Source organism: Pyrus communis, chromosome 5 (assembly GCF_041283825.1).
Source record: "Pyrus communis isolate YQ-2024b chromosome 5, ASM4128382v1, whole genome shotgun sequence".
In the NCBI taxonomy this organism is placed as follows: Eukaryota; Viridiplantae; Streptophyta; class Magnoliopsida; order Rosales; family Rosaceae; genus Pyrus; species Pyrus communis.
Genome location: NC_142569.1, coordinates 7,575,303 through 7,591,685, shown reverse-complemented (window position 1 = coordinate 7,591,685; position 16,383 = coordinate 7,575,303). Strand labels below are relative to the sequence as shown.

At 34.7% G+C, this 16,383-nt stretch overlaps 1 protein-coding gene across 1 annotated transcript; it reads right to left on the bottom strand.

Annotated features, from left to right (window-relative positions):
- Positions 1 to 1,484: 1,484 nt before the first annotated feature.
- On the bottom strand, positions 1,485 to 4,056 carry LOC137726860 (zinc transporter 1). The gene is made up of 3 exons (XM_068465815.2): positions 3,388 to 4,056; positions 3,014 to 3,163; positions 1,485 to 1,866 (listed from the first exon to the last, which is right to left on the bottom strand). Exons 1-3 carry the CDS (start codon positions 3,997 to 3,999, stop codon positions 1,561 to 1,563), a joined length of 1,068 nt encoding a protein of 355 aa, XP_068321916.2. The 5' UTR covers positions 4,000 to 4,056; the 3' UTR covers positions 1,485 to 1,560.
- Positions 4,057 to 16,383: the final 12,327 nt, after the last annotated feature.

The window sequence follows — 16,383 nt, the reverse complement described above, 5'->3', positions numbered from 1 at the left end:
ATTTTGAGACCATTTGGGAAATTTATGTAGGACTATGAAGAAATCCAAAAGCTTCATCATGAAATTGAAATATGATGCCAAAGTCCAATTAAATTCTTTTTTCTTATAAGTCTAATTAAATTCATATTTCTTATAGAGTTAATTGGGAACTTGGGATTGAGGAGTTAAGTTGTTGGTGTCAAAATATATTCATTTTTTATTTCGTGCCGAAATTCGAAACTTTGAGCATTTATATAGTTAAATATGTTGTCAAGATATCTGATTATAGTTAGGTAGGTTAGACTCTTGATGAATTTTATCACTGAGAACAATACAGAATATCTATATATGTAGATTCTTGAATTTTATAACCGCTTTTAAGTTGATGACAAGCAGGTAACATTGCCTTATCAAAAGTTCGTAATAAATCAAACCTCCACTTTTCATATCTTCGTGACTTGGAATCGGTTTGTGATGGCTTTATACGCCGGTTAATCGTGCCATCTGAGATCCATATGTCCCAATGTTTCCTGGGATGCTAATTGTAATCCTGCAGGTACGTACATTTCATAGACACAAACACACAAGTGAACTTTTAGTTTGTTTGGTTTCATTTGTGTAAAGCGTTATTGGATAATATATATATATAAACCGTTTTTCATTTGGAACGTCCTCAATTTTGTTCTTTCTGCAATCGTAGATATATAGAAATTCCAGAAATAAATGATTACAAATATGAAAATCGATGGACATTTATTAGGCACATCGCTATTCATAGTGTTGGAATCGATTCTAATCACATGAGAAAATCGGATAATGGCTCCAATGTGCTGTGGCGACAGGTAAAGTGCACATAGAACTACTCTAATTGGTAGTTTACTTCAAACGCATAAAGCATAAAATTAACGTTGTGGGATTTCAACTTTTATCATTCTTAGCTTATTTATTTGTGGAAAATGATTTTCACATTTTTCTTAGCTCCAGTGTTTATTGCTCTTTCATAGCTATTAGATTGAATAAATCAAAATATTATTAAAGAATATATATATATATATATATATATATATATATATATATATGTAAGGACGAGTTGAGAACGAGAAAATATAAATGTAAAAATCATTTTCCCTATCTACCATAATGAACCTATGTTTTCTACAGCCTTTGAGTTAAGCTTCAGTGGTGAGGGAGGGTCGTCTAATTTGTTAGAGTTAGAATAGATTCGGGTTATCCATCGACAGGGATGTTTCATTCCCTTTTTTTCTCATGTACTCCCGTCGATTCTGTTTTCCATTCTTTGTCATGCCGGCATGTTTGGAAGGTATCAACATCAGAAAAACCTGTGAGGCATGGAGACTAGTGTTCCTACTGAAGATTTTCAAAACTGAACTATGGCACATATCCCATCTTATTAGGTTAACACATTACTGTTATATTCATTCCAAGTTTTCAATAACTTTTTTGTGGATGGAAGAATTAGATTGCTTTTAGTGACACATTGAGCATTACTAAATTTCCACTAGACTATATTATAATATAAAAGTACACAACGAAGCCTAAGCCCTAATTACATTGAGGCATTTAGGCCCATTTGGCCAAAAGAGACATGCATCCACAGCCCAGAAGAAGTGAAACATTAGCCCCAAGCTGGATCCGTAGATTGCTCTGCATTCTAGGGTTCATAAAATCTGCTGCTAGCAGGTCAACCAGAGCCATGTATATTAGGATCCCAGCTGATGCAGAGTTGAAGACTCCTTCCACAATTAGAGCAGTTGGGCTGGTATCATTGTAAATGTTTGATATTCCCATTCCAACACCAATTCCAATTGGGGTGGTGAGGGAGAAGAAAAGCACCATTGTTGCAATGGCCCTGTACTTGAATTTGGCCTGCACATACAATTGGGACATTATATGTAAAATGTATGAAAATAGAAATTGTAATGGAGTTTAACCTAATTCACAACTCAAAAATGTTTCAGCATTTGGGAGTGGGTGTAGATATTCTGTCTTGTCGTCGAGTGTATACATCAGTCGATGATAAATATACAAAGACAAGTGTATGCACTCTGTGACACAACAGTTTTACACAATTGTCGGATTAGGAAGAAACATGTGGGACTACTCATTGGTGAAAAAGACACATCAATCCAAGTGTCCTAAAAAATGAACGTTGACTTTCCAAAAATGCTGAGATGAACGGATGTGCGAGTCCTTTTAGTTGCGATGGAATGCAATTGGACCCTAGAAAGAATATGCAGGATCTCTGAATAGGTGCCGAGAAGATTATGTGACAACATCAACAAGACTTTTTGGAGCTCTAAAACCACATAAAATGGTACGCATGTGGCCATGTGAAAATTGGTAAATGGCTAGAACATCATAGCCTAGGATTATAAATTAAAGTTTCAAAGACAAAGCATGGTTTCAATTGAAGTAAAACATATGAGGGAAAGGTGATGTATATTTGGTTTATGAGAAAATTGGAGTATTGATGTCTAGATTTTGGTCAATTGGGGTCTTAAATATGTGCTAAAATTTTGTGAATATTGATCCTTCAATATGTCATAGTGTGAAACAATGAGTCACTTTCAATAATTTTGTCAAAACTTCTGTCAAAATAAAGTGTTTAAAGGAGAATATAACAGACAAAAATTCTAGCAGAGTTACTTAAAAGAACCATTGGTCCACATTTGACAATTTCAAAACCCAAATACTCAAGGATTTTAAGAACCAATCCAATTTGTTATTGCATGTGATCCAATATCTTAATGGATAGCCAATATCCTAGTAGATAGAATGTTGGGTTCTTAGTTCCTACTCATGCATTCCAAGTTTGAAACTTTCATTTGCTTTAAAATATTGTAATATTTTTAAACCCTTACTCATTCTTTTAAAAATATAATAAATTTAAAAAATAAGATTTAAATTAAAATACAAGACGACAAACACACCGTCCTAATCAGTTAGTTTTCATTTATGAGGGGATTAAATGACAATGAAACAAGAATGAAATGTTTGAGGAAATTGATGATACCTGAGTTATGCACCCACCAAGGCCCATGCCTTCGAAAAATTGATGGAAAGTAAGAGCTGCTACAAGAGGTTTGATTGTCTTGGGACTCTGTGAGGCACCTAAAGATATCCCAATAATCACTGAATGAACCAAAATTCCCAGCTCCAGAACCTGAAAAATTATTCATGCAAAGAATTTCCATAATTAAATCAGAAAAATTGCCTAGAAAAAAAAACATGAAATTTAAATTAAACACCGAAAAAATAGTTAATATAAAAAAAAGTTAATAAAAATGGAGAGTTAAAAACAGGGGGAAAACAGTGTGCACCAACTCAACAAAATGTAGCACCAAAAATTGAAGCATAAACAACTAGAGAATCTAAACCAAACTCTACCTGTGATATCACTCGATGCCTAACAAGCTCAAAAGAAGAAATCGAATCCTCCGCCGCAATCACGCCGGAACCATGAGCATGGCCGTGTGTGGCATGAGTGTGAACATGCACATGACCCTCATGCACCCCATTCATCTCTTCATCCTCGTTCACCGGCAGTGGCTTAGTGAAATGAGATCTTCTATAATAGCTGGTGGCAAAGGTATCGATCATCATCGTCCCAATCGCCGAAAGCATGGCGATGAAGCCGGTAAAGGGGAAGTTCCCCCACGGGGTTTCGCTGAGGCAAGGGCTTGTCAAGCTCTCAAAAGCGTCCGGCAGCACGTGGATGAAACCTGTTGCTAGAATCACACCGGCAGCAAAGGCCTTGATCATGAAGAAGATGTCATTTTCGGGGTTTAGGGCCGGAATTTTCTTGCCCAACATTGGGAGGGAGACACCAAGGAAACTTGCTATGAGGATTGAACTTATTGCAACTAGCTTGAACTTGAGGACTTTGAACTTGTCATGGTCTACGGTTTCCGAATTGCATTCGCATCCCGCGGAAACCGAGATGGGGACAAAAAGGAGGAGGAGAAGAGGAAGAGTATAAGCGGGAGTGAACTTTTTCATGGCTTTCAGAGAGAGAGAGAGAGAGAGAGGGAGGGTTTTGAAATGGGATTGTGAAGTGGTGAGCTGAATGCTTACTGTATATATGAGTTGGAGAATTTGGGGAAAGCAAAGGCATTGAGGTAAAAATGGCGACATGGAATTAAGTTCTGTTTGTTACGAAGGGAAGTGGGGTTGCCAAGTGTGTGGTTAGTGAAGCCAAATGACGACATTATGTGTTAATGCAACAGTTTAAAGGAAGTTGGGGGACTTTACGAGTCACTATCTGAACTGTCAATGACCACTGACTAGGACTGCGGACTTTAGTATTTGTTTGTCCAACATGATCCTCTCCGGATCTTTTCTGAGAATTCTAGAAATTTGTGAATTATGTCTGTTCATTGTACATTGTATTGTTAGTTTTTATAAAGTACTGTTTGTGTTTAATTTTAAATAAAAATATTTAAAATAATTTCTGACCGTACGATATATGATGAACGAACACGATTTACGAATTTTCAAAATCCTTACAAAAATGTTCCTATCCGAATTCTTTGTTAGTGAAGGCAAAAACAAGCACTTAGAAACATTTAAGTACGAAGTATTCCATCTTGAATGGTATTAGGCTTTTAGCCATTGCATGGGCTTGGATTTTGTTCAATACTAAGGAAAAGAAATTGACTTGTCGTGTTGGGCACCATCAAGTACTAAAATGGCTTTGATTTTGATTAAAAAAGGAGAGATATTTTTTTTTCTAGGAAAAATTTGAAATAGATCCAATTTTATAGACTACCTTTTGAAATAGGTCTAATTTTTAGTGACTTTGAACTTTTGAAATAGGTCCAATTTTTAGTTACTTTGGACCTATTTCAAAAAACCCCTATTTTCTATTGCATGTGTTTGGGGTTGGACTTTAGTCATGTTCCAATTTCAGCAAGTAACACAGATTAAAAGTTATGATCGTCACATCGTTACATTGTATTGTTATTTTATTCTTGTAATATTATGTATTTATCTATTAAGACATCAATTATGTTATTTGGCCTTATATGTGACGTATTGACGCTACCAAGACGACACATTAAAGCTAAGTCATTGGAGTGCTAAAAACCCTACCCTACCCCGACTTAGAGGAGAAATTTTTCATTGTGATGAGAGTACGAATGGTACACCACGTGTTTTTATGTAAATTGTAGGAAATTTTATTTTTTTAAGTTATTAACTTTTTAACACACATATCCTACCATTTGTATAGTAATACGTGATGTACCAACTCGTATGCCGATTACATTAAAAAATTTCTCCACTTAGAGCGATTAGAAGGTACATAGCCGTCGTTAGAAACCCTCCTCCTCCTCTAGACACCCATACCTACCAAAATTTGTTAGAAAGGAAAATAAATTTTTTACTTAACATTTTGTCATCTGCTTCGAGTAACTGTTCGATATGGTCGAGAGCTTTGGTTTTGGGAGGTTGTCTTTCGAAATCGAGAGGGAGATATTATATTTATGAGTTGTGTTAGTGACAGTTATTTAGTGCGTTGATTATTTGTAAAGGCCAAATTGCTGACACATTGTATAATCCACTTGCATGTTCATCAATGGTTGATATCCCGGCTGTAGTATCTCTTTCTCGTTTCATATATGTTTATGTTGAAGTCAAGTGATTGTCTAAATATTGACGACAACAGTAATTCTCATAATTCCTAGAATCACTTCATTATAAAGATTATTTTTGAAACCAAAAATTGCCAGTGCCATAGTTGCATTTCAATATTTTTTTTCACCTGAAACAAGCTTTCTATTTTGTATCAAATACCATACTCAAAAATTATAATATATAAGATAGAAAAGAACATTCCATCCTAAGTCATGTTGCATGCACAGCATCAAGTATCAACACTACATTGTTATTAAATAAAAACGCTAAGATGAGAAACCCTTTATTTAGAGTATGATTCCCTTTCCTTCAAATTTCCTCCCTTCCTATTTGAACGGTCACGATTAAATCACGTCAACATCTTGTATTGAATATTTATAAAGAGAAATTAGAGGGGAGAATCCTAGTCCCCTTTATTCCTGCCTCAAAGCTAGGAGAATTTTGTTGCCCGAGGTCTGAACTATGTGACCGTGCAACTCTCACACACAAAAGTCTTTCTATATTTAATCTCACCTACGTAGTGTTGGTTTCAACCGATTATTCATGATGCTTTAAGCCAACCTCTAGACAGAACAAGACTCCCACCATTGAAAGAATTAGATATGCCTAGAAAGCTTTTAGAATATAACAAATTAGACTTCCATTTACGTTTTTTCACCTTAAAAAGATTTCTTCACTTGTTTAATTTTTTATGCTATATGCTGGCTACTTTTGACTAGAAAGAGAAATACAGAACGTAGAATTATTCAATGTCGTATAACCTGCTCCACCCATTGTGACCTGACAACTTTGCCTTATGCATATACTTCATGGGAGGTCCAGATTTACATCACACTTTTCATTTTTTATTTTTCATTCCTTCCTCGTCAGTTGACATTGTTAAAACAAAATCATTGTGGCATAAAACTCAAAAATTAAATCTAGTTGCAATAAGTTCGATGCTTATTTAGGGCACCAGCTAGCCATAAAACGATTGAACTTGTTACAACTAGCTTGCATTTGAGAGCTTTGACTTCGTTCCGATCCTCGGCATCGGTACTGCATGTGCATTCTGCAGAAACAAAAGAGGTTAAAGGGAAAAGAAGAGGAGGAAGAAGAATGTAAGAAAAATAAGTGGTACTATAGGCTGGTCTTTCTGAAACTGTGAGCCCGTGGCTTATTAAGGCCTACTCTATATACTGCGTATTTATATATATGAGTTGGAGAATTTGGCAAAAGAAAGGCTGAAGTAAAAATGATGATATGGAACTGAATTCAGTTTGTGTGGAAGTGAACAAATGACAAGTGTGCTTTTAATCCAATTTATGATATTATATGATCAAGATGATGTGTTACAGACACAGTCGGCGTTGTTAATTTACATAATGTTATTAACACACGTGTTATAGTATTGATCAATGATATGATTGATAATTTTAAGACTTGAGATATTGTAATGCACTACTAGAATATAACTAAGTTATAATACGCGTGGTAGTATGACATATACCGAAAAATCTCTGCTAATCTAACTTCTGGGCAAACCTTCCCATATAAATTGCACTACGCAGCTATTTCTTATCTCAACAAAAGTTTGTTCCATGCAACAAAAGTTTAGTACACACTTTGTCTATAGACAAAAACCAAAATGTGATAAATTGAGAAAGTTGAGATGAGAAGCTCCTTTATTCTAGCCAAAAAACCTACAACATTAAGGCCCATGTTGAGTGGATCATGTATGTCCACACCAAATGAAATAATACATTTTTTGAAGATAAACAAATTAGACTAGAAAGGGAGATCCAAGGAGCCTAGGCTTCAATGTCCTAGAGCTTCCACCACTTTTTGTTATGCATATACTTCATGGTGGGTGTCCAGATTCTACTAGGTCCTCTTCATATGTTGGGTGTACAATTTGCCTTCCCCTTGCTCTTTGTTTCAAAATAGAACAACATGACTATTGTGAGGATGGGAAGAATCTCATGTCATGAAGTTAAGAAATCTTTTTAAGGCTATAATGAGTTGTGTTCCTTTTTTCGTTGTCAACTGATTTTTGGATTGAAACTTCAACTTTTTTTATGGTTCGTCCACACACATGCATGTGAAGTTCAACAGCAAAACGTGTTATACGTCCCCCAATCAAATTGTCTATTTCTTAATTTTAATTTTTTTTTTAGATGCAAAGTAAAACACGAGAATATAATTAATTGTCCCACTTCAAAAAGTTCAGAAATGTTTTTCCTTGTAATTTTTACTATTTCAGATTGTTAATTTTTGGTATAATTGTTCACATGGCCACGTCTCTTTTCGAAAAGAGAAAAATTCTCTTAATTCCCAGTCCATCTCATATGCAAAAGACTGATGAGGATGAGAAACTGACGAAGCCCTGTTGCCATTCGATGTCTATGGTTCCATGTCGTCCCTGCTCCTTCCCCAGTGTGTCTCTCTTCTCAGCCCAAAATCCAGCAGTAATTTCCAACAAAAAAAATATATTATATAGAAAGCAATAATTTGATTGGTTCCGAACATAATTCCAATATATTGGTTTGGTTGGTGGTCCTATAGATTACACAATACTATTGAAGGGTATTTAGCAACTTGAATTTTAATTTTGGACCAGTGCACTACAGTTTACCAATATCAATAAAAAAGATTTAGGACATATTTTCAAGTAATGTGTTAAAAATAAGTTCATAAACAAAAAGGGATTTCCCGCTTTGGTTGGACCCCAATAAAGATATTTATGATGCACTTTGAAATCCCAAATGCCAACAAATAACTGGAGTAGGATTTTCTTCAGTCCAATTTCCTCCTATTTGAATGATTACAATAAATCACATCAACATTTGTATTGACTTATTTATAGAGAGAGACAAAACGGAAGATATGAGAGGAGGGAAGGAAGGGGAGGAGATTTAGAGAGCTTTTGGAGGATAATCCCAAATAATTACAATTTACTGACACCAAAGGAAAAAAATAACATATGTTTGCATACTGTTTGTGTTTCATGTTGCTTGTGCAAGGAATTTTATTTGGTAACGGGACTTGGCTTTCCAGACGTTAGTAACTGTTGATTAGAGTGTGGTGTGTAGACCAAAGCAGGAAAGTGGGCTTGGTCTTCTTGATTTAGTACTTTTGAACTGGACGGCTTTGTTTAGTTTTGGCTAGGATGATTTACAATCCCCTTCTTTCTGAGGTTATTTCGCTCTGCAGGTTTTTCCCTTGTGCATTATAAAAAACAAGATATTTATTTACGGTCTTCTGTGTGGCATGGTTTAAAGCATTTTTTGCCCGTTCTGAATAATGATAATTGTTGGATTATTGGTGATGGGAGGTCAAAGTTTCCTTTTGGTTCGAAAAATGGTTGGATGATCCTATTATTAACACTTCATTATCTCCGGTTATTTCGCCTATGGTTCTTCCTAGTTTTAGATGATATTGAAGCTCAAAGTTGGTCTTTGTCAAATTATTTTGTAGATTTAATCCCTTTTGTGGTGCAACATATTTTACATCTTCCTTTGCCTTTAAATGTAGAGATGACAAGTTGATTTGGAGATTTCGTCTACTAAGATCTTTTTCTTTTCTTATGGTTATCATCTTATTCGAAGGAAACATAGTGATAGTGGTTGAGCTAAAGTTATTTGGCGACATTTTATTCCACATTGACTATCTATTTTGGCTTGGCGGTTTTTTTCATGATAAGCTTCCCACTAAGGGTGCTCTAAACTGATGTGGTATTTTTTTGGCATCCAATTGTTGTTTATGTCATAATTCTTAGGAATCTACTACTCCTTTTTTTTTTTTTGGCTGTCGAATATCTAGGCAGCTTTGGAGGTGATTAGCATGTCAACTTCTTTGCCTATTTCATATTCTTTGGCTTTTTTGGGGATGTCTACGTGCATAAGCCCCTTTCCCAACCGTTGCAAAATTTCAAAATTTTTATGGATTTTTCTACTAATTTGACTATTTAAAAAGCTTGAAATAAGTTTATTCTAGCAAAAAAAACCTACAACATTTAAGGCCGAGTCCACACCAAATATATTTTTGGAAAATAAACAAATTAGACTAGAAAGAGAGATCCAACAGCTTAGGCTTCAATGTTCTAGAGCTTATGCCACTTTTTGTTATGCATATACTTCATGGTGGTTGTTCAGACTCTACTACGTACTACGTACTCTTCATATGTTGGGTGCACAATTTGCCTTCCCTTGCTCTTTGTTTTCCAAAGTAGAACACCATGATTGTTGTAAGGATGGAAAAAATCTTGAAACAGAAAGTTAGGAAATTATTTTTAGGGCTATAAAGAACTGTGTTACTTCCTCTGTTGTTAATTGATTTTTAGATTGAAACATCAAGTTTCTTCATGATTCACTTGCACGCATATAAAGCCTAACAACAAAACGTGTTTTCATTTAATTTTACTATTTCAGATTGTTATTTTTGGTATTATATGTTGGAATTTTTATGCACATTGTCACATATCGTTAGTGTACATATTATCAAGATACTTGATATTATATTCTTCATATTAATAGTAATTTGGTGTGAATCTATTGGTAAAAAGACTGAAAAGGTATTTGGATAAGTCAAATTCAAAATTTCGTACTTATCTCTTCAATTTGAATTTGACTTATGCGGGCAATTTCTTAACTTCCTAATATCTGTTGGGAAATGATACTTAGTATCCTATATAATACCAAAGAGGTCAGACACGAAAAAAAAATAATAATAATAATAATATACATCTACTACATATAATATACATATCATTGAAGAGAAAGCCTTCAAAACTTAGCCAGAATTTAAAGCTCCGGTGCTGGAACTTTGAATTACAGATAGTTGGATCCTAAGGGACGGATGCCCGTTGAACTACAAGCACGGAGTAGGGGCACAATTATGTCTTTAGGACACTACAAAATCTGCAGACCTCTATCTTTTCGATCAAGTCACTTTTCCTACTTTCTTGTTTCTTTTAGTTTACAATATTTCAATTACGAATAGGTTGTAATACAATATTGGACTATAGTTATTTCAGTTGTTTATTATAATTCGTTATCGATAAAGTTGTATTCTGATTGTTTGTTCTAACAATCTAAAGACATAAATTGTGATGGATCAAACATCAGTGAATGCAAGGCATTAAGAATCCTCTCCCTGAGAAACTGGAGGAATTCAAAGGTGTGGACTTCAAAAGATGGCAACAAAAGATGTTCTTCTTGACCACTTTGAACCTAACCCATGTTGTGAAGAAGGAGGCTCATGTGGCGACTGAATTGCCAGCAAATAAAGACATGTTGTCTGCAATAGATGCTTGGACTCACTCTGAGTTTCTTTGCAGAAACTACATTTTGAATGGGCTGGACGATTTTTTGTATGATGTATATTCATCTTGCAAGACTGCCAAGGATCTTTGGGATTCACTAACCAAGAAATATATCACTGAAGATGCTAGATCAAAGAAGTTTATCATTGGTAAATTTTTGAAATTCAACATGGTGGATTCCAGACATGTCATGGGCCAAGTTGAAGAACTCCAACGCTTAGTCCATGATTTACATGCTGAATGATGCTCTATTAATGAACACTTCCAAGTTGGGACAATCATTGAAAAACTGCCTTCATCTTGGAATGACTTTAAAATCTATCTGAAGCATAAGCACATGGAGATGTCTTTGGAAGATATAATTCTCAGGCTAAGGGTCGAAGAAGATCACAGGAAAGGCGACAAAGTTGATGCGTCTTCCATGGAAGCCAAGGCCAACTTCATTGAGGCAAGCAATCCAAGGACAAAGCCTTTCCAGAAAAACAAGGAGAAGAATGCTAAAAAGAAAAAAAAAAACTTTTCTATGCATGCACCAAAAGCAAAGGACTCCAAAAAAAAAATCAAAGGAGCACGCTGGTTGTGCGGACAACCCGGGCATAGGGCACAAGATTGTCGCTACCGAAAGGATATTGAAATCTACCAATTCAAACACCAACAATGGCAGGACCAATGAAGCCAATGTGACAAAAGGAGATATGTTGGTTGATATTGTTTCAGAAACCAACATGGTGTTTGATACAAGTGATTGGTGGATTGACACCGGAGCAACGAGGCATATTTGTGGGACAAAAACTTGTTCTCTACTTATGAACCAAATTCAAGTGGTGAAAAGCTTTATATGGGGAATGTTTCCATTGCAGAAGTTGTTGGAAAATGAAGAGTTGTACTAAAGTTCACTTCTGGGAATGAACTTACCTTGCTGAATGTTCTCCATGTTCCTTAAATTAGGAAAACCTTACGTTTCAGTGCCTTTGTTAAGCAATAAGGGCTTCAAGTTAGTGTTCGAATCCGACAAATTCGTGCTTAGCAAGGGAGGAATGTTTGTAGGCAAGGGTTATTTCGCTAAGGGATTATTCAAACTCAATGTAATTGTTGATGTTTCTATTAATAATATAAATAAGGCTTCCATTTATATTGTTGAGTCTGTTGAACTTTGGCATGCTAGATTAGGCCATATTAATTATTGATCAATGCATAGAATGGCTAATTTAGGATTAATAATACCAAAACATGTTATAGATTTCAATAAAAAAATGTGAAATATGCGTTGAATCAAAGTTTTTGCTAGACAAACTTTTAAATCGGTTTTTAATAAGTTCAGTGAGTTGCTTGATTTAATACATAGTGATCTATGTGATTTTAAATCAACACCAATTCGAAGAGGAAAGAATTATTATATTGCTTTCATTGACGACAACAGTAAGTATTGCTATGTTTATCTAGTTCATAGCAAGGATGAAGCTTTGAATATGTTTAAGACATATAAAGCCGAAGTTGAAAATCAACTTAACAAGAAAATCAAAGCTCTACAATCGGATAGAGGAAGCGAGTATAAATCTTCTGCCTTTGCAGATTTTTGTAATGAACATGGTATTGTACATCAAATGATGGCACTGTATATGTCTCAACAAAATAGTGTAGCGGAAAGAAAAAATATACCTTTAAAAGATATGATCAATTTCATGCTTAATAGTTTTGGGCTTCCACATAATATGTGGGGTTAAGCTTTACTTACTACAAACAAAATCTTAAATCGAATTCCACATAAGAAGACAAATCAATCTCCTTATGAATTGTGGAAGGGAAGGATACCCACATATAAAATATTAAAAGTGTGAGGTTGTTTAGCTAAAATTTGAGTTCCTTGACTGAAGATTACTAAGTTCGGACCAAAAACTGCCAATTGTGCATTCATTGGTTATGCTAATAATAGTGTAGCGTTCATATTTTTAGTTGTAAAATATGAGATTGTGGATATACATGTGAACACAATTTTGGAATTTATTGATGCTGAGTTCTTTGAGAAGATCTTTCCATATAAAGAGAATAAATTAAGTTCCAGTAAAAAGAGATCACATGAACAAATTCATGATGATGCTCCACCAACATCTGATGTCCAAGTTACAAACTTGGAACCAAGAAGAAGCACTAGAATGAAAATAAAACTTTGGACCTGACTTTATTGCTCTTTTGTCAAAGGTCGAACTGCAAAATTTTAAAGAAGCAATATCCTCTACTGAGGCTCATTTTTGGAAGGAGGCTATACGTAGTGAAATGGAGTTGATAATGCAAAATAACACATGGGAATTGGTTGATTTACCACCCAATAATAAACCAACAGGTTACAAGTGTATATTCAAAAAGAAATTAAAACTAGACGGCTCTGTAGATAAATATAAAGCACATCTTGTAGCCAAAGGTTATCGCCAAAGAAAAGGGCTGGATTATTTTGATACATAGTCGCCTGTATCAAGAATTACATCAATTAAGATGCTAATTTCTATCGCAGCCATATATAATTTGGAAATACACCAAATGGACATTAAGACAGCTTTCTTAAATGGAGAACTTGAAGAAGAAATATACATGGAACAACCATAAGGTTTCCTAGTGAAAGGACAAGAGAATAAAGTTTGTAAACTTGTTAAGTCCCTATATGGACTAATTAAAACAAGCACAAAAAATGTGGCATGAAAATTTTGATCATACAATAATTACACACGGATTTAAAATAAATGAAAGTGATAAGTGTGTGTATGTAAAGAGCTATAAAAATTTGTGTGACATTGTATGCTTGTATGTAGATGACATGCTCATTTTGGGAATTGATAAGACGTTATTAATTCCATAAAGAAGATGTTGAATTCTAAATTTGACATGAAAGACTTGAGTCTTGCAGATGTCATTTTAGGAATTTGAATTAAAAGAATTGATGAAGATTATATACTGACACAATCTCACTATGTGGAATCAATACTTAAAAAAATTGGTCATTATAATGACAATGTTGCTGTAACTCCATTTGATCCTGGCTACAAATTGAAAAAGCATGTTGGAGATCCAGTCTCTTAATTGGAATATGCACGAGTTATTGGAAGTTTAATGTACTTAATGAACCTTACAAGACCTGATTTGGCATATTCCGTAAGTAGACTTGGCAGATATACAAGTAATTCAGGGAAAGACCATTGGAACGCTTTGATTAGAGTACTACGCTATTTAAAAGGCACAATGAACTTTGGACCGCATTTTTCAAAATATCCACCGGTACTTAAAGGATATAGTGATGCAAACTGGATTTTAGATAGCTCGGAAACTAAATCCACAAGTGGATATGTTTTCACATTTAGAGGAGCAGCAGTGGCATGGAAATCTTCCAAGCAAACAAGTATAGCACGTTCGACCATGGAATCAGAGTTCATAGCTTTAGAAATGAGCACAAATGAAGCAGAGTGGCTTCGAAATTTTATGGAAGATATTCCATTGGAACCAAAGCCTGTAACAGCCATTTGTATACATTGTGATTGCATGGCGGCAATTGCAAAAGAAAAAAATAAGATGTACAATGGGACGTCAAGACATATAAGACGTAGACATAATACAATTAGACAATTGCTTAAAATGGAATTATATCCATTGATTACGTGAAGTCAAAGGCAAATATAGCAGATCCTTTGACAAAAGGCCTACCGCATGAGCAAATTAAATTTTCATCAAGGGGAATGGGTCTAAAGCCAATATAATGAGTTGAACCGAATGGAAACCTAACCTAGCTGATTGGAGATCCCATGGTCTAGGTTCAATAGCCAAACTACTTGGGTAAGACTCAATAGTTGAACACACATTTGACCATTCCTAGGATGAATGTGTGTTGTCTACAGTAGGTTTAGGTTACGTATCTTACATTTAATGACACCGATATCTTTGTATAAGAGGAATTTTGCAGAATATTCTTAATTGGTGGTCACCTATATGAGAGTAAATGTGGGGTCGCATTTATGAGAATTTATGGCTAAAATCTCTAAGGCTCTCATGAAATCAGGATGTTGTTCAGGACCAAAACGAACACAAATGTATGAACCTAAGTATGTAGAAGTGAAATATGTGTGATACTTATTGTATCGGTTTATCACAAAAAGATGAACAATTCAAGATCAACTATATCCATTAGGTCATCAGGTAAACCGAATAAGTACTCGCTAAGAAAGGTTCAAGTCCAAAAGACACATCTTCTAATGCATATTTTGTTTTGTTTTTCTCTTCCAATGCTGCATGCATTTCAGTTATGACAATTTCCATACAAATATGTGGTACTGTTGGAGTTTGTATGCAAATTGTCACATATCGTTAGTGTACATATTATCAAGATACTTGATATTATATTCTTCATATTAATAGTAATTTGGTGTGAATAATATGTTATATAGGTTTGTTGGTAAAAGACCGAACATGTATTTGAATAAGCCAAAATCAAAATTTCAATTTTATCTCTTCAATTTGAATTTAACTTATGTGGGCAGTTTCTTAACTTCCTAATACCAGTTGGGAAAGGATACTCAGTATCCTATATAATACCAAAGAGGTCAGACACGAAAATTATAATATACATATATTGCATATAATATACATATTATTTGGAAGAGAAAGCATTCAAAAGTTCGCCAAAATTCAAAGCTCTGGTGCTGAAACTTTGAATTACAGATAGTTGGATCCTGGGGGACGAATGCCCATTGAACTACAAGCACGGAGTAGGGGCACAATTCTGTCTTTAGGACACTGCAAAATCTACAAGCCTCTATCTTTTCAATCAAGTCAGTTTTCCTACTTTCTTGTTTCTTTTAGTTTACAGTATTTCAATTACGAATTGGTTGTAATACATTATTGGATTATAGTTATTTCAATTGTTTATTATAATTTGTTATCAACAACGTTGTATTCTCATTGTTTGTTCCAACATTATATTGTTGGCCACGTATCTTTTCGAAAAGTTCCATCACTTTCCTGTTGATCCCATATGCAAAAGACCAATGAGGATGAGGAACTGACGAAATACCGTGTCCATTCGATGTCTGTGGTTCCATGTTGTCCCTGCTCCGTCCCAGTATGCCCATTTTCAGCCTAATCAAGGTAGTAAGTTCCAACAAAAAATATAATATAGAAATCAATAATTTGATTGGTCCAGAACATAATTCCAATATATTAGTTGGTTGGTGGTCACATAATTCCAATATATTAGTTGGTTGGTGGTCCTACATATTACACAATACTATTCCTGAAGAGCAACTGGAATCTTAACTTTTGGACCAGTTCACTGCAGTCTACCACTATCAATCTAAAAGATTTAGAACATATTTTCATGTAATGTGTTAAAAATAAGCTCATAAACAAAAAACCCTAATAAAGATTACTTTTAGACCTCGTTTGGCACATCGGATAGTACAACCATA

Coding starts and splice junctions, on each gene's coding strand:
- LOC137726860 (XM_068465815.2), bottom strand. CDS start 3,999: ATGAAAAAGTTCACTCCCGCTTATACTCTTCCTCTTCTCCTCCTCCTT. Junction 3,164..3,387: donor GGCATCGAGTGATATCACAG/GTAGAGTTTGGT, acceptor ATAATTTTTCAG/GTTCTGGAGCTGGGAATTTT. Junction 1,867..3,013: donor TTGGTGGGTGCATAACTCAG/GTATCATCAATT, acceptor TTGTATGTGCAG/GCCAAATTCAAGTACAGGGC.